The sequence below is a fragment of the Aulonocara sp. 'chitande type north' Nkhata Bay genome, linkage group LG23, assembly GCF_057382095.1.
Source record: "Aulonocara sp. 'chitande type north' Nkhata Bay isolate Kocher_YH1m ecotype deep benthic linkage group LG23, A_spYH_male_GT1.1, whole genome shotgun sequence".
NCBI lineage: Eukaryota > Metazoa > Chordata > Actinopteri > Cichliformes > Cichlidae > Aulonocara > Aulonocara sp. 'chitande type north' Nkhata Bay.
This window is the reverse complement of record NC_141365.1, coordinates 49,841,517-49,858,786: the sequence shown is the minus strand read 5'-3', so window position 1 is coordinate 49,858,786 and position 17,270 is coordinate 49,841,517. Positions and strand designations below refer to the sequence as shown.

The window sequence follows — 17,270 nt, the reverse complement described above, 5'->3', positions numbered from 1 at the left end:
AGGTTTTAGTTCCACAGATCGACAGTGTCAGCACAACTAAAACGTGGAGACTGACCTCAGAGTTTCAATTTGATGTTGTGGATTCTCCAGAAGAACACACAGCTGCTTCACTCCTGGATCCTGCAGCTTGTGGGAGCTCAGGTCCACCTCTCTGGGATACGAAGGGTTGAGCTTCAGCACTGCTTCCAGATAATCACAGCTGATCTCTGACAAATCACAGCGCTCCAATCTGTATAGAGAATGAAAGATGTAAGTTTATTAGACAAAGAGCTTGAAATCATTCAGTGTTTCATCATCTGTTCAGAGCTGAAGAAGGTTCAGAATGTAGAAGTTTAGAAAATAGAAACTCCAAACAGCTGAAGCCAACAGGAAGCAGCTTCAAACAAACACAACAAGAGAAAAAACTCTGAATGTTTCACATTAAAGTCGAACATTTCTAACAAGAGTATTTTAAAGACAGAGTCACTGATGATCATCTTCTGCCCAGTAAAACTTTGGTTTTCCACATGTGAGTGTTAATGATGCACAAAGACTGTGAGTGCAAAGAGGGAGCGAGGAGGATGACAGAGAGATGGTACAGGAGCATCAAGAACCCGGCGAGGAAATGAGCAGAAGGACTTTGGAGCCTGTTGGATTGAAGCTTTCACAGAGACGTGTTTGACTGGACACCACCAGGACAGACTTTTAATCCCAGGATTTGGATGAGCTTTCTGTCTTTATGGTCACAAATGATGCTGTAACTCTGTGAATGTCCTGGAACTGTCAGCAGTGTGGTTACGTCCTTTTGACCTGAGTTTCCACAGCTCTTATAACAGCAGTGTACATTCAGACTGAGACACGCTTCAGTCTGTATGGACCTGTTTCTGTAGCTGCCACCATCATTCTACATGTTTGTACATCAGCTTATCAAATCCTGTCTGCTGTCTTCATTTATTACTCTTCACCTGCTTCACTGTCACTGTGTGGGCGGAGCTGCCTGAGCCCCGCCCACACAGTGACAGCTCCTCTCTAGAGCTTAACTTCTGCTTCATCTCCGCCTCTTTTCTTCATCCTCCACCTCTCTTTTCTCTTCTTCAGTGTTCTGCAGCCACAGAGTCTCACAGCCGTTACCACACCCATACCTGAGCAGCTAGCATCACCCAGCATGCCGTGCAGCAGTGTCAGTTTGTAAATGTGCAAGAATTCCTGCTCCAAACTGTTTCACAGAGTGCTGAGTGCCGTGACCTTTGACCTGCTAAAGACAGTCAGCTGTGGATTATTCATTGTTGTGTCTGATACTTAGAACTGTGAGGAAGAAGCTACACAGTTAATCAGGGTCCCCTCTCTCTGAATTAGGAAAGGTGGGCAGGCCGCGTGTGGGCCGCGGGCCATACGTTGAGCATCACTGTTTGAAATGTGAACATTGTTCTGCTGCAGTCAATGGACTAAACCAGAGAAGAAGAAAACAGACTTTACCATGAAGATCCTCAGTGTGGATCAGTATAATATCAGCCTGATGTCTGCAGTTTAGTGTCAGCACAACTTTCACATCATATTCATCTCAGCACAACTAAAACATGCTGACTGACCTCAGAGTTTCAAATCGACATCGTGGATTCTCCAGGAAATCACACAGATGCTTCACTCCTGTATCCTTCAGGTTGCTGTAGGTTCCACTCAGGTCCACCTCTGTGGGATACGAGGGGTTGGACTTCAGTGCTGCTGCCAGATAATCAAGGCCAATATCTGACAAATCACAGCTCTTCAATCTGTATAAAGAATGAAAGATGTAAGTTTATTAGACAAAGTGCTTGAAATCATTCAGTGTTTCATCATCTGTTCAGAGCTGAAGAAGGTTCAGAATGTAGAAGTTTAGAAAATGGAAACTCCAAACAGCTGAAGCCAACAGGAAGCAGCTTCAAACAAACACAACAAGAGAAAAAACTCTGAATGTTTCACATTAAAGTCGTACATTTCTCATAAAAACAGGACAAAGACTTGAAAAAGTCGTGTTTTTCCTTCCAGGAACCACATGGCTTCACTTTTAAAGGTGAAGTGTGACAGAAATGGACATATTTGAAGTCCAACACCTTTTTCCAGTCACATTATTAAAGCAGACAAACTACAAGCTCATTTTCATTCCAACAAGTCATCTTCTGACCTGGACTAACAACACTGGTCTCTATGTGCAGCTGGCTGTGAGACCAGTGCTCAGGGAGCGTCTACAAAGTGCAACACTGAAAGAACATCACACACTCATTTGCTTCCAGCACTTTCACACAAACATCTACTGTCATTATTCATGTTTGCAGTTCATGCTGTAACTCTGTGACTGTCCTGGAACTGTCAGCAGTGTGGTTACGTCCTTTTGACCTGAGTTTCCACAGCTCTTATAACAGCAGTGTACATTCACCTGCAGGCACACGCTGCCTCTGCTTCAGCTCTGTTTATGAAGCACAAACTGCAGGAACCAAACTCAGACTGGCTCATTTCAATCATGTCTGCTTACAAAGACACTTTGAAACTCTTATCAGTATGTTTCCTGTCCTACTAGGACGGATCAAACTCTGGACCTTTGTTGTGGATCAGTGAAGGATGCTTAGAAATCCCTCCTGCTGCCTGAGCTTGAACATCATCAGCACTTTAACACTGAGCAGATGGACGTGGAAAAGGCCTTCTGTCTTTATCTGACTCAACTGTTTCCTTATGTGGGCTGAAGGAAACACAGTTGTAGACTGTATTTATATGAAACATGTATATTTAATGCATTTAATGTATTTGAACCATATTTAATGCATATTACAGGATGTAACAGCTGCATATGTGTCAACAATAATGGCTTTGATTTTGCCCCCTATGAACATTTCTGTAGCTCCGCCCCTGCAGCAAACGTGTGTGAGAGCAGCCACGGCCCGCTCCTCCATGGTTTCATTCACACTCATCTCATACTGAACACACACACTTTGTAGGAATCATCAGTACTTTGACTGTTTCTCAGGTTAGCTTCAGGTTAGCCATTTAGCATTTCTCCAGTCTGAGTCACAGAGCGTCACATGACGTGACAGAAGCTGATTGGTCAGCTGCAGTGATGGTGGTGGAGCAGCATTAATGATGATGCTGTAGAACAACAGGAACACGGGGATATCAGACTGTTAGTGGGTTTAGTCATTCCTGCTGCACTTTGTCCTTCTTATTGAAGTGACCTGCTGAGAGCTCACACTGTTCTCTGTAGAAATGATGTCAGTCTGACTCGTCACATGTTTGGAGGCTTGTTTGATGTTTGCTCTTCTGGAAACTCTCAGTATCAAATATGGAAGATGCAAAGGAGACACGCTTCAGTCTGTATGGACCCGTTTCTACATGTTTGTACATCAGCTTATCAAATCCTGTCTGCTGTCTTCATTTATTACTCTTCACCTGCTTCACTGTCACTGTGTGGGCGGAGCTGCCTGAGCCCCGCTGTTAGGTTTTGTATTGTTGATTGTCATTTATGCTTAGAAATATTTAACCATATATGAGTCTGCCTACAGGAGGGAGGTTGAACGTCTGGTGTCCTGGTGCAGCCACAACAACCTGGTGCTGAATGCCCAGAAGACAGTGGAGATTATTGTGGACTTCAGGACGCACACAGCCCCACTCCCCCCCATCATCCTGTCTGACACCCCCATCACCTCTGTGGACTCATTCCGCTTCCTGGGTATCACCATCACCCAGGACCTGAAGTGGGAGCCCACCATCACCTCCGTCATTAAGAAAGCCCAGCAGAGGATGTACTTCCTGAGGCAGCTGAAGAAATTCAACCTGCCAACACGGACGATGATGCAGTTCTACACTGCAATCATCGAGTCCATCCTCACCTCCTCCATCACCGTGTGGTACGCTGGAGCCACTGTCAGGGACAAACAGAGACTGCAGCGTGTTGTGCGCTCTGCTGAGAAGGTGATTGGCTGCAGACTCCCATCTCTGCAGGACCTGTACACCTCCAGGACACTGGGGCGTGCAGCTCGGATCTCAGCTGACCCTTCTCACCCTGGACACAGTCTGTTTGACCTGCTCCCCTCAGGCAGGAGGCTCCGGTCCATTCGCACCAGAACCTCTCGCCATAAGAACAGTTTCTTCCCCTCTGCTGTCGGACACATGAACAATAACCGTATGACTGTTCCCACCACTAACACCCTACGCTGTGTTCACTGCATCATTCCATGTTTGGCACTGATCACCACCTGCACTCATGTATATATCATGTATATATCTATCTACTTAGCACTTTTAATTCTTATTCTTATTTTTATATTTTTATGACAGTATGTTTGCACTGAAGCACCGCAGCAATTTCCTAATGTTGTAAACCTGCTCAACATTTGGCAATAAAACCCTTTCTGATTCTGATTCTGATGCTTAGAGGTGTATAATCAATTGTGTACTGATAGGATGTGTGATCTTTAGCAGGCTGCAAAGGCTTGGTGTGTATTCCACACTGGAATGCACGCCTACATCCTGGGAGCATGGGAAGAGGTCGTACCTTGTTTTATTGTTTTATGGAAGGATAAACGTGGCTGTATCTGTTTTATGCTAAGTGCCTTTTGTTTAGATGAACTGTTGGACTTCCAGACCAGCAGGTTTAGGGAAGTCATTTATGGGGTCACACTCTGACCCCCCCCCCACACACACACACAGTATTCTTTGTTCACATGTATACCTATGTAGACGTCATGTTAATGACCCTATGCATATTCATGTAACCACAATAAAAGGAGTGCTATGGGGAATGACACTTGGCTCCAGGCAGGTCTCCCTCATGCATAACTTTCTGCTTCTTAATACAGATCAAACTGAGGTTATTGTACTCGGCCCTGAAAAGCTTAGAAATATGGTATCTAACCAGATTCTTACTCTGGATGGCATTACCTTGGCCTCCAGTAACACTGTGAGGAACCTTGGAGTCATTTTTGACCAGGACATGTCCTTCAACGCACATATTAAACAAATATGTAAGACTGCTTTCTTCCATTTGTGCAACATCTCTAAAATTAGAAATATCCTGTCTCAGAGTGATGCTGAAAAACTAGTTCATGCATTTATTACTTCCAGGCTGGACTACTGTAATTCATTATTATCAGGATGTCCAAAAAACTCGCTGAAAAGCCTTCAGCTAATCCAAAATGCTGCAGCAAGAGTCCTGACAGGGACTAGAAAGAGAGAGCAGATTTCTCCTGTTTTGGCTTCCCTTCATTGGCTTCCTGTTAAATCCAGAATTGAATTCAAAATCCTGCTCCTCACATACAAGGTCTTAAATAATCAGGCCCCATCTTATCTTAATGACCTTGTAGTACCATATCACCCTATTAGAGCGCTTCGCTCTCGCTCTGCAGGCCTACTTGTTGTTCCTAGAGTATTTAAAAGTAGAATGGGAGGCAGAGCCTTCAGTTTTCAGGCCCCTCTTCTGTGGAACCAGCTTCCAGTTTGGATTCGGGAGACAGACACTATCTCTACTTTTAAGATTAGGCTTAAAACTTTCCTTTTTGCTAAAGCATATAGTTAGGGCTGGACCAGGTGACCCTGAATCCTCCCTTAGTTATGCTGCAATAGACGTAGGCTGCCGGGGGATTCCCATGATGCATTGAGTTTTTCCTTTCCAGTCACCTTTCTCACTCACTATGTGTTAATAGACCTCTCTGCATTAAATCATATCTGTTATTAACCTCTGTCTCTCTTCCACAGCATGTCTTCATCCTGTCTTCCTTCTCTCACCCCAACCAGCAGATGGCCCCGCCCCTCCCTGAGCCTGGTTCTGCCGGAGGTTTCTTCCTGTAAAAAGGGAGTTTTTCCTTCCCACTGTCGCCAAAGTGCTTGCTCATAGAGGGTCATATGATTGTTGGGTTTTTCTCTGTATCTATGAAGCGCCTTGAGACGACTTTTGTTGTGATTTGGCGCTATATAAATAAAATTGAATTGAATTGAATGAGTAACAAGAAGAACTTTGCCTACTTCGTGTCTTGCTTGCTGTGTAATTATATTGTCTTCAACGTTCCAGCGAATAGGTTCAAGCTACAAACCTATCACCCACCCACACAGACACATCTCCTCTCTGGAGCTAAACTTCTGCTTCATCTCCGCCTCTTTTCTTCATCCTCCACCTCTCTTTTCTCTTCTTCAGTGTTCTGCAGCCACAGAGCCTCACAGCCGTTAGCACGCCCATACCTGAGCAGCTAGCATTACCCAGCATGCCGTGCAGCAGTGTCAGTTTGTAAATGTGCAAGAATTCCTGCTCCAAACTGTTTCACAGAGTGCTGTGTGCCGTGACCTTTGACCTGCTAAAGACAGTCAGCTGTGGATTATTCATTGTTGTGTCTGATACTTAGAACTGTGAGGAAGAAGCTACACAGGTAATCAGGGTCCCCTCTCTCTGAATCAGGAAAGGTGGGCAGGCCGCGTGTGGGCCGCGGGCCATACGTTGAGTATCACTGTTTGAAATGTGAACATTGTTCTGCTGCAGTCAATGGACTAAACCAGAGAAGAAGAAAACAGACTTTACCATGAAGATCCTCAGTGTGGATCAGTATAATATCAGCCTGATGTCTGCAGTTTAGTGTCAGCACAACTTTCACATCATATTCATCTCAGCACAACTAAAACATGCTGACTGACCTCAGAGTTTCAAATCGACATCGTGGATTCTCCAGGAAATCACACAGATGCTTCACTCCTGAATCCTTCAGGTTGCTGTAGGTTCCACTCAGGTCCACCTCTGTGGGATACGAGGGGTTGGACTTCAGCGCTGCTGCCAGATAATCAAGGCCAATATCTGACAAACCACAGTCCTTCAATCTGTATAAAGAATGAAAGATGTAAGTTTATTAGACAAAGAGCTTGAAATCATTCAGTGTTTCATCATCTGTTCAGAGCTGAAGAAGGTTCAGAATGTAGAAGTTTAGAAAATGGAAACTCCAAACAGCTGAAGCCAACAGGAAGCAGCTTCAAACAAACACAACAAGAGAAAAAACTCTGAATGTTTCACATTAAAGTCGTACATTTCTCATAAAAACAGGACAAAGACTTGAAAAAGTCGTGTTTTTCCTTCCAGGAACCACATGGCTTCACTTTTAAAGGTGAAGTGTGACAGAAATGGACATATTTGAAGTCCAACACCTTTTTCCAGTCACATTATTAAAGCAGACAAACTACAAGCTCATTTTCATTCCAACAAGTCATCTTCTGACCTGGACTAACAACACTGGTCTCTATGTGCAGCTGGCTGTGAGACCAGTGCTCAGGGAGCGTCTACAAAGTGCAACACTGAAAGAACATCACACACTCATTTGCTTCCAGCACTTTCACACAATCATCTACTGTCATTATTCATGTTTGCAGTTCATGCTGTAACTCTGTGACTGTCCTGGAACTGTCAGCAGTATGGTTACGTCCTTTTGACCTGAGTTTCCACAGCTCTTATAACAGCAGTGTACATTCACCTGCAGGCACACGCTGCCTCTGCTTCAGCTCTGTTTATGAAGCACAAACTGCAGGAACCAAACTCAGACTGGCTCATTTCAATCATGTCTGCTTACAAAGACACTTTGAAACTCTTATCAGTATGTTTCCTGTCCTACTAGGACGGATCAAACTCTGGACCTTTGTTGTGGATCAGTGAAGGATGCTTAGAAATCCCTCCTGCTGCCTGAGCTTGAACATCATCAGCACTTTAACACTGAGCAGAGGGACGTGGAAAAGGCCTTCTGTCTTTATCTGACTCAACTGTTTCCTTATGTGGGCTGAAGGAAACACAGTTGTAGACTGTATTTATATGAAACATGTATATTTAATGCATTTAATGTATTTGAACCATATTTAATGCATATTACAGGATGTAACAGCTGCATATGTGTCAACAATAATGGCTTTGATTTTGCCCCCTATGAACATTTCTGTAGCTCCGCCCCTGCAGCAAACGTGTGTGAGAGCAGCCACGGCCCGCTCCTCCATGGTTTCATTCACACTCATCTCATACTGAACACACACACTTTGTAGGAATCATCAGTACTTTGACTGTTTCTCAGGTTAGCTTCAGGTTAGCCATTTAGCATTTCTCCAGTCTGAGTCACAGAGCGTCACATGACGTGACAGAAGCTGATTGGTCAGCTGCAGTGATGGTGGTGGAGCAGCATTAATGATGATGCTGTAGAACAACAGGAACACGGGGATATCAGACTGTTAGTGGGTTTAGTCATTCCTGCTGCACTTTGTCCTTCTTATTGAAGTGACCTGCTGAGAGCTCACACTGTTCTCTGTAGAAATGATGTCAGTCTGACTCGTCACATGTTTGGAGGCTTGTTTGATGTTTGCTCTTCTGGAAACTCTCAGTATCAAATATGGAAGATGCAAAGGAGACACGCTTCAGTCTGTATGGACCCGTTTCTACATGTTTGTACATCAGCTTATCAAATCCTGTCTGCTGTCTTCATTTATTACTCTTCACCTGCTTCACTGTCACTGTGTGGGCGGAGCTGCCTGAGCCCCGCTGTTAGGTTTTGTATTGTTGATTGTCATTTATGCTTAGAAATATTTAACAGGCTGCAAAGGCTTGGTGTGTATTCCACACTGGAATGCACACCTACATCCTGGGAGCATGGGAAGAGGTCGTACCTTGTTTTATTGTTTTATGGAAGGATAAACGTGGCTGTATCTGTTTTATGCTAAGTGCCTTTTGTTTAGATGAACTGTTGGACTTCCAGACCAGCAGGTTTAGGGAAGTCATTTATGGGGTCACACTCTGACCCCCCCCCCACACACACACACAGTATTCTTTGTTCACATGTATACCTATGTAGACGTCATGTTAATGACCCTATGCATATTCATGTAACCACAATAAAAGGAGTGCTATGGGGAACGACACTTGGCTCCAGGCAGGTCTCCCTCATGCATAACTTTCTGCTTCTTAATACAGATCAAACTGAGGTTATTGTACTCGGCCCTGAAAAGCTTAGAAATATGGTATCTAACCAGATTCTTACTCTGGATGGCATTACCTTGGCCTCCAGTAACGCTGTGAGGAACCTTGGAGTCATTTTTGACCAGGACATGTCCTTCAACGCACATATTAAACAAATATGTAAGACTGCTTTCTTCCATTTGTGCAACATCTCTAAAATTAGAAATATCCTGTCTCAGAGTGATGCTGAAAAACTAGTTCATGCATTTATTACTTCCAGGCTGGACTACTGTAATTCATTATTATCAGGATGTCCAAAAAACTCGCTGAAAAGCCTTCAGCTAATCCAAAATGCTGCAGCAAGAGTCCTGACAGGGACTAGAAAGAGAGAGCAGATTTCTCCTGTTTTGGCTTCCCTTCATTGGCTTCCTGTTAAATCCAGAATTGAATTCAAAATCCTGCTCCTCACATACAAGGTCTTAAATAATCAGGCCCCATCTTATCTTAATGACCTTGTAGTACCATATCACCCTATTAGAGCACTTCGCTCTCGCTCTGCAGGCCTACTTGTTGTTCCTAGAGTATTTAAAAGTAGAATGGGAGGCAGAGCCTTCAGTTTTCAGGCCCCTCTTCTGTGGAACCAGCTTCCAGTTTGGATTCGGGAGACAGACACTATCTCTACTTTTAAGATTAGGCTTAAAACTTTCCTTTTTGCTAAAGCATATAGTTAGGGCTGGACCAGGTGACCCTGAATCCTCCCTTAGTTATGCTGCAATAGACGTAGGCTGCCGGGGGACTCCCATGATGCATTGAGTTTTTCCTTTCCAGTCACCTTTCTCACTCACTATGTGTTAACAGACCTCTCTGCATTAAATCATATCTGTTATTAACCTCTGTCTCTCTTCCACAGCATGTCTTCATCCTGTCTTCCTTCTCTCACCCCAACCAGCAGATGGCCCCGCCCCTCCCTGAGCCTGGTTCTGCCGGAGGTTTCTTCCTGTAAAAAGGGAGTTTTTCCTTCCCACTGTCGCCAAAGTGCTTGCTCATAGAGGGTCATATGATTGTTGGGTTTTTCTCTGTATCTATGAAGCGCCTTGAGACGACTTTTGTTGTGATTTGGCGCTATATAAATAAAATTGAATTGAATTGAATGAGTAACAAGAAGAACTTTGCCTACTTCGTGTCTTGCTTGCTGTGTAATTATATTGTCTTCAACGTTCCAGCGAATAGGTTCAAGCTACAAACCTATCACCCACCCACACAGACACATCTCCTCTCTGGAGCTAAACTTCTGCTTCATCTCCGCCTCTTTTCTTCATCCTCCAACTCTCTTTTCTCTTCTTCAGTGTTCTGCAGCCACAGAGCCTCACAGCCGTTAGCACGCCCATACCTGAGCAGCTAGCATTACCCAGCATGCCGTGCAGCAGTGTCAGTTTGTAAATGTGCAAGAATTCCTGCTCCAAACTGTTTCACAGAGTGCTGTGTGCCGTGACCTTTGACCTGCTAAAGACAGTCAGCTGTGGATTATTCATTGTTGTGTCTGATACTTAGAACTGTGAGGAAGAAGCTACACAGTTAATCAGGGTCCCCTCTCTCTGAATCAGGAAAGGTGGGCAGGCCGCGTGTGGGCCGCGGGCCATACGTTGAGTATCACTGTTTGAAATGTGAACATTGTTCTGCTGCAGTCAATGGACTAAACCAGAGAAGAAGAAAACAGACTTTACCATGAAGATCCTCAGTGTGGATCAGTATAATATCAGCCTGATGTCTGCAGTTTAGTGTCAGCACAACTTTCACATCATATTCATCTCAGCACAACTAAAACATGCTGACTGACCTCAGAGTTTCAAATCGACATCGTGGATTCTCCAGGAAATCACACAGATGCTTCACTCCTGAACCCTTCAGGTTGCTGTAGGTTCCACTCAGGTCCACCTCTGTGGGATACGAGGGGTTGGACTTCAGTGCTGCTGCCAGATAATCAAGGCCAATATCTGACAAATCACAGCTCTTCAATCTGTATAAAGAATGAAAGATGTAAGTTTATTAGACAAAGAGCTTGAAATCATTCAGTGTTTCATCATCTGTTCAGAGCTGAAGAAGGTTCAGAATGTAGAAGTTTAGAAAATGGAAACTCCAAACAGCTGAAGCCAACAGGAAGCAGCTTCAAACAAACACAACAAGAGAAAAAACTCTGAATGTTTCACATTAAAGTCGTACATTTCTAACAAGAGTGTTTTAAAGACAGCGTCACTGATGATCATCTTCTGCCCAGTAAAACTTTGGTTTTCCACATGTGAGTGTTAATGATGCACAAAGACTGTGAGTGCAAAGAGGGAGCGAGGAGGATGACAGAGAGATGGTACAGGAGCATCAAGAACCCGGCGAGGAAATGAGCAGAAGGACTTTGGAGCCTGTTGGACTGAAGCTTTCACAGAGACGTGTTTGACTGGACACCACCAGGACAGACTTTTAATCCCAGCATTTGGATGAGCTTTCTGTCTTTATGGTCACAAATGATGCTGTAACTCTGTGAATGTCCTGGAACTGTCAGCAGTGTGGTTACGTCCTTTTGACCTGAGTTTCCACAGCTCTTATAACAGCAGTGTACATTCACCTGCAGGCACACGCTGCCTCTGCTTCAGCTCTGTTTATGAAGCACAAACTGCAGGAACCAAACTCAGACTGGCTCATTTCAATCATGTCTGCTTACAAAGACACTTTGAAACTCTTATCAGTATGTTTCCTGTCCTACTAGGACGGATCAAACTCTGGACCTTTGTTGTGGATCAGTGAAGGATGCTTAGAAATCCCTCCTGCTGCCTGAGCTTGAACATCATCAGCACTTTAACACTGAGCAGATGGACGTGGAAAAGGCCTTCTGTCTTTATCTGACTCAACTGTTTCCTTATGTGGGCTGAAGAAAACACCGTTGTAGACTATATTTATATGAAACATGTATATTTAATGCATTTAATGTATTTGAACCATATTTAATGCATATTACAGGATGTAACAGCTGCATATGTGTCAACAATAATGGCTTTGATTTTGCCCCCTATGAACATTTCTGTAGCTCCGCCCCTGCAGCAAACGTGTGTGAGAGCAGCCACGGCCCGCTCCTCCATGGTTTCGTTCACACTCATCTCATACTGAACACACACACTTTGTAGGAATCAAATCAAATCAAATCACTTTTATTGTCACATCACATGTGCAGGTACACTGGTACAGCACATGTGAGTGAAATTCTTGTGTGCGAGCTTCACAAGCAACAGAGGTGTGCAAAAATACAATAACGTAAACAAGCAGAATACAAGAATGGCTACATCTGAAACTAATAAATATATGTACAATATATAATAGTGTATGCATTTCTGGATGTGTATACTAAATATTTTCCTACGTGTGTGTGTGTGTGTACACATATTTTACAAATTAAATAGAGTAAACAATAAATATATAAAAATATACAGAGTTGAGACATGTGCAAAACAGTGGCATTACTGTACAGTATGTAGTGCATAATGTTAAAGTTCCAGTAGTGAAGCGCTGAGGTGTCTATGAAGTGTCCAGCAGTCTGATGGCCTGATGGAAGAAGCTGTCTCTCAGTCTGCTGGTTGGGGACCGGATGCTGCAGAACCTCCTTCCTGATGGAAGTAGTCTGAACAGTTGATGGCTGGGGGGACTGGAGTCCTTGATGATCCTCTCCGCTTTCCTCAGGCACCGCTTCCTGTAGATGTCTTGGAGGGAGGGAAGCTCACCTCCAATTATCCGTTCAGAGCACCGCACTACTTGCTGGAGAGCTTTGCGGTTGTAAGCGGTGCTGTTGCCGTACCAGGTGGTGATGCATCCAGTGAGGATGCTCTCAATGGCACAGTGATAGAAGGTCCTGAGGATGCGGGGGCTCATGCCAAATCTTTTCAGTCTCCTGAGAAAGAAGAGGCGCTGCTGCGCCTTCTTCACTGTTTTGTTTGTGTGTACTGACCACGTAAGATCCTCAGCCAGATGTACACCAAGGAACCGGAAGCTGCTCACTGATGGGGGTGTGTACTTCTCTGCACCTCCGGAAGTCCACTATCAACTCCTTTGTCTTTGCGACGTTGAGGGTGAGATGGTTGTCTTGACACCAGTGGGTCAGGGCGCTGACCTCCTCCCTGTAAGCCGTCTCATCACTGTTGGTGATAAGACCCACCACTGTAGTGTCGTCCGCAAACTTCACAATGATGTTGGAGCTGTTAGTGGCTGTGCAGTCGTAGGTGTAGAGTGAGTACAGGAGAGGGCTCAGTACACACCCCTGTGGAGCACCAGTGTTCAGTGTGATGGGGGATGAGGTGATGCTGCCCAGTCTGACCACTTGGCGTCTGTCAGACAGGAAGCTAAGGATCCAGCTGCAGAGGGAGCTGCTCAGTCCTAGATCCTGCAGTTTCCTGTCCAGCTTTGAGGGAACGATGGTATTGAATGCTGAGCTGTAATCTACAAACAGCATTCTCACATACGTGTCTCTCTTCTCCAGGTGTGACAGGGCAGTGTGTAGTGTCAGGGCTATGGCATCATCAGTGGACCTGTTGTGGCGGTATGCAAACTGTAGAGGGTCCAGTGAGTCGGGTAGTGCAGAGCAGATGAAGTCCCTGACCAGCTTCTCGAAGCATTTGCTCACGATGGGGGTCAGGGCTACAGGTCGCCAGTCGTTCAATGAGGAGATGGTGGAGGATTTGGGTACAGGGACGATGGTGGCCATTTTGAAGCAGGCTGGGACTACAGACAGAGAGAGGGAAAGGTTGAAGATGTGTGTGAACACTCCAGCCAGCTGAGCCGCGCATGACTTGAGGACGCGGCCGGGAATCCCGTCCGGACCAGTAGCTTTGCGTGCGTTCACCTTCCTGAAGCACTTCCGCACATCCTCCTCAGACACAGCGTGCGCACTGACGTCATCCGCGGTGCGCACACTGTCCGGTCTCATGGTGTTCGCTGTGTCGAATCTAGCGTAGAATACGTTTAGATCCTCACATAGAGAGGCCGTGGTCTGCGGTGTGCTGGTTTTCCCTCTAAAGTCTGTGATCGTGTTTAGTCCCTGCCACATACTCCGAGGGTTGTCAAACTGCTGCTCCACCCTGTCCCTGTACTCACGTTTGGCTGCTTTGATCGTCTTCCGGAGTTGGTAATGTGCGTGTTTGTAGTCCGATGTGTTCGCGGAGGCAAAGGCGGTGTTCCGTGCCGCCAGTGCCGCGCGAACATCTCCGTTAATCCAGGGTTTTTGATTTGGGAAGGATTTGACTGTTCTGGATGGGACGACATCTTCCACGCATTTCCTGATAAATCCACAGACTGAGTCTGTGTACTCATCAATTTTCCTAGCAGCCACGTGAAACATTTCCCAGTCCGCGTGATCAAAACAGTCCCGCAGCGCAGACTCCGATTGGTCCATCCAACAGTGCACCGCCCTCCGGGTTGGAGCTTCCTGTTTCAGCTTCTGCCTGTAGGCGGGCAGGAGCAGGATGGAGCAGTGATCTGATTGGCCGAATGGGGCGCGGGGGAGGGCTTTGTACGCATCCCGGAAAGAGGTGTAACAGTGGTCGAGTTGCCGGTTTCCACGTGTGTTGAAAAGGATGTGTTGATGGAGTTTTGGTGAGACTTTCTTCAGGTTTCCCTTATTAAAGTCTCCGGCTGTGATAAACGCTGCCTCTGGGTGTGCGGTTTCCTCACTGCTGATCGCGCTGTACAGTTCCCTGAGTGCACGGTCAGTGTCGGCTTGTGGGGGAATGTAAACAGCCGTAATAATCACTGCTGTAAATTCCCTCGGTAGCCAGAATGGCCGGCACTTAATCATCAGGTACTCCAGGTCCGGTGAGCAGAAGGATTTGACCGGGTGCACGTTCGCATAATCACACCAGCTGTTGTTGATCATGAAACACACACCACCGCCTCTGCTTTTCCCAGTAAGATCCTGTGACCTGTCCGCGCGGTGCACGGAGAACCCCGGCAGTTGTATTGCGGAGTCCGGTACTTTGTCCGATAGCCAGGTTTCTGTGAGGCAGATCACGCAGCAGTCCCGCATCTCTCGCTGGAATGAGATCCGTGCCCGAAGCTCGCACAGCTTGTTCTCCAGAGACTGCATATTAGCCAGTAATAAACTGGGTAACGGTGGTCTGTAAGTGCGCCCTCTCAGTCGAACCAGAACGCCAGATCTTCTCCCTCTGCGTCGGCGTTTGCGGCCTCCAGGGCCAGAGAACAAAGGCGTCTCAGGTGAGATGAATGGGGGGTCTGCAAACGGAGCGTCCGTGTTGCAAAACTTGAACTCCGGAAAGTTATAAGAAAGACCGTCTTTTATGTCCAGTAAGGTTTGTCGGTCGTACACAAGGAGACAAGTGCTGCTCATGAAAAAATAAAGGAAAAGTAAAATTAAACACAGAAGAAAGCCGTTGCTTGGGGGAGCTCGCGACGAGGCTGCCATACTCGGCGCCATCTTGATCACATACACAAAGATGGAAACACAGAGCGTGGATCGTTCACTCGACGGCACGTACACGGACACGCCGTCGGGGCTGAAAGTGGACAGCTCACAGATCCTGAAGCTGCAGGTTTCATCTGTCTCCAACCAAAACTGAGTGAAGCAGCAGCAAAAGAAGATCCAAACTCTGCTTCACGTTTGATCAATATGCTCATGAATTCTCTCTGACTTTGGCTGTTCCTGCCTGCACAGCTCTCTCTCTCTCAGTGTACTCCAAGAACAGCTTCAAACATCTGTTTCTGCATCATTCACTGTTTATTAGCCACCAGTCTGCTGTTGTGTTCAGTGCTGTCGGCCTCTGACAGTAAAGCCTCATTTCTGCTGTTCCATGGAAACTTTTTAAAATGATGACAGATTACAAACTCTCAGCTGTGTCTGTAATCAAACCTCTGTAACTTTGCTTCACTTCAGCAGCATCAGCTCATGTTCACATGTTGCTTCATGGTTTGCTTCAGTTTTTGATCGACTGCAGAATATTTTGAAGGTTATCTGCTATAAAAAGCCAGAAGAGGAAAATCTGCTTCATGTGTTTCTGTTTGATCCTCAGTGACTTTGACACAAAGGCCTCTGCTGTGATGATCACACCTCTGATCAAGTCTCACAGTGTCACAACTGATAAATGATCAGAGTTAGAATATTTCTGACTGTCTGCTGTGTGCCGTGACCTTTGACCTGCTAAAGACAGTCAGCTGTGGATTATTCATTGTTGTGTCTGATACTTAGAACTGTGAGGAAGAAGCTACACAGTTAATCAGGGTCCCCTCTCTCTGAATCAGGAAAGGTGGGCAGGCCACGTGTGGGCCGCGGGCCATACGTTGAGTATCACTGTTTGAAATGTGAACATTGTTCTGCTGCAGTCAATGGACTAAACCAGAGAAGAAGAAAACAGACTTTACCATGAAGATCCTCAGTGTGGATCAGTATAATATCAGCCTGATGTCTGCAGTTTAGTGTCAGCACAACTTTCACATCATATTCATCTCAGCACAACTAAAACATGCTGACTGACCTCAGAGTTTCAAGTTTACATCCTGGACTCTCCAGGAAACCACACAGATGCTTCACTCCTGGATCCTGCAGCTTGTTGTTGGAGCTCAGGTCCAGCTGTCTCAGATGGGAGGGGTTGGACTTCAGTGCTGCTGCCAGATAATCACAGCTGATCTCTGACAAACCACAGCGCTCCAATCTGTATAAAGAATGAAAGATGTAAGTTTATTAGACAAAGTGCTTGAAATCATTCAGTGTTTCATCATCTGTTCAGAGCTGAAGAAGGTTCAGAATGTAGAAGTTTAGAAAATGGAAACTCCAAACAGCTGAAGCCAACAGGAAGCAGCTTCAAACAAACACAACAAGAGAAAAAACTCTGAATGTTTCACATTAAAGTCGTACATTTCTCATAAAAACAGGACAAAGACTTGAAAAAGTCGTGTTTTTCCTTCCAGGAACCACATGGCTTCACTTTTAAAGGTGAAGTGTGACAGAAATGGACATATTTGAAGTCCAACACCTTTTTCCAGTCACATTATTAAAGCAGACAAACTACAAGCTCATTTTCATTCCAACAAGTCATCTTCTGACCTGGACTAACAACACTGGTCTCTATGTGCAGCTGGCTGTGAGACCAGTGCTCAGGGAGCGTCTACAAAGTGCAACACTGAAAGAACATCACACACTCATTTGCTTCCAGCACTTTCACACAAACATCTACTGTCATTATTGTCACCAAACTCTGTGGATCCTTTATTGCAAATTCAAATGGGATCAAATGGTCAGACAAAAGAGGCTTATGAGGAAATATGATGAAATGTTGTGTATTAGCAGCAACTTATTGAATCTTTTTACAAACTC

The 17,270-nt window shown here is 45.3% G+C and overlaps 1 protein-coding gene across 1 annotated transcript in view; it reads right to left on the bottom strand.

The window, feature by feature from the left end:
* Positions 1-6,608: 6,608 nt before the first annotated feature.
* Positions 6,609-17,270, bottom strand: part of LOC147302918 (protein NLRC3-like) — an 86,081-nt gene continuing 75,419 nt past the window's right edge. Inside the window, exon 4 of the mRNA XM_086284430.1 lies at positions 6,609-6,807. Within this exon, the coding sequence (XP_086140556.1) occupies positions 6,609-6,807 (199 nt within the window). The remainder of the gene's footprint in view (positions 6,808-17,270) is intronic.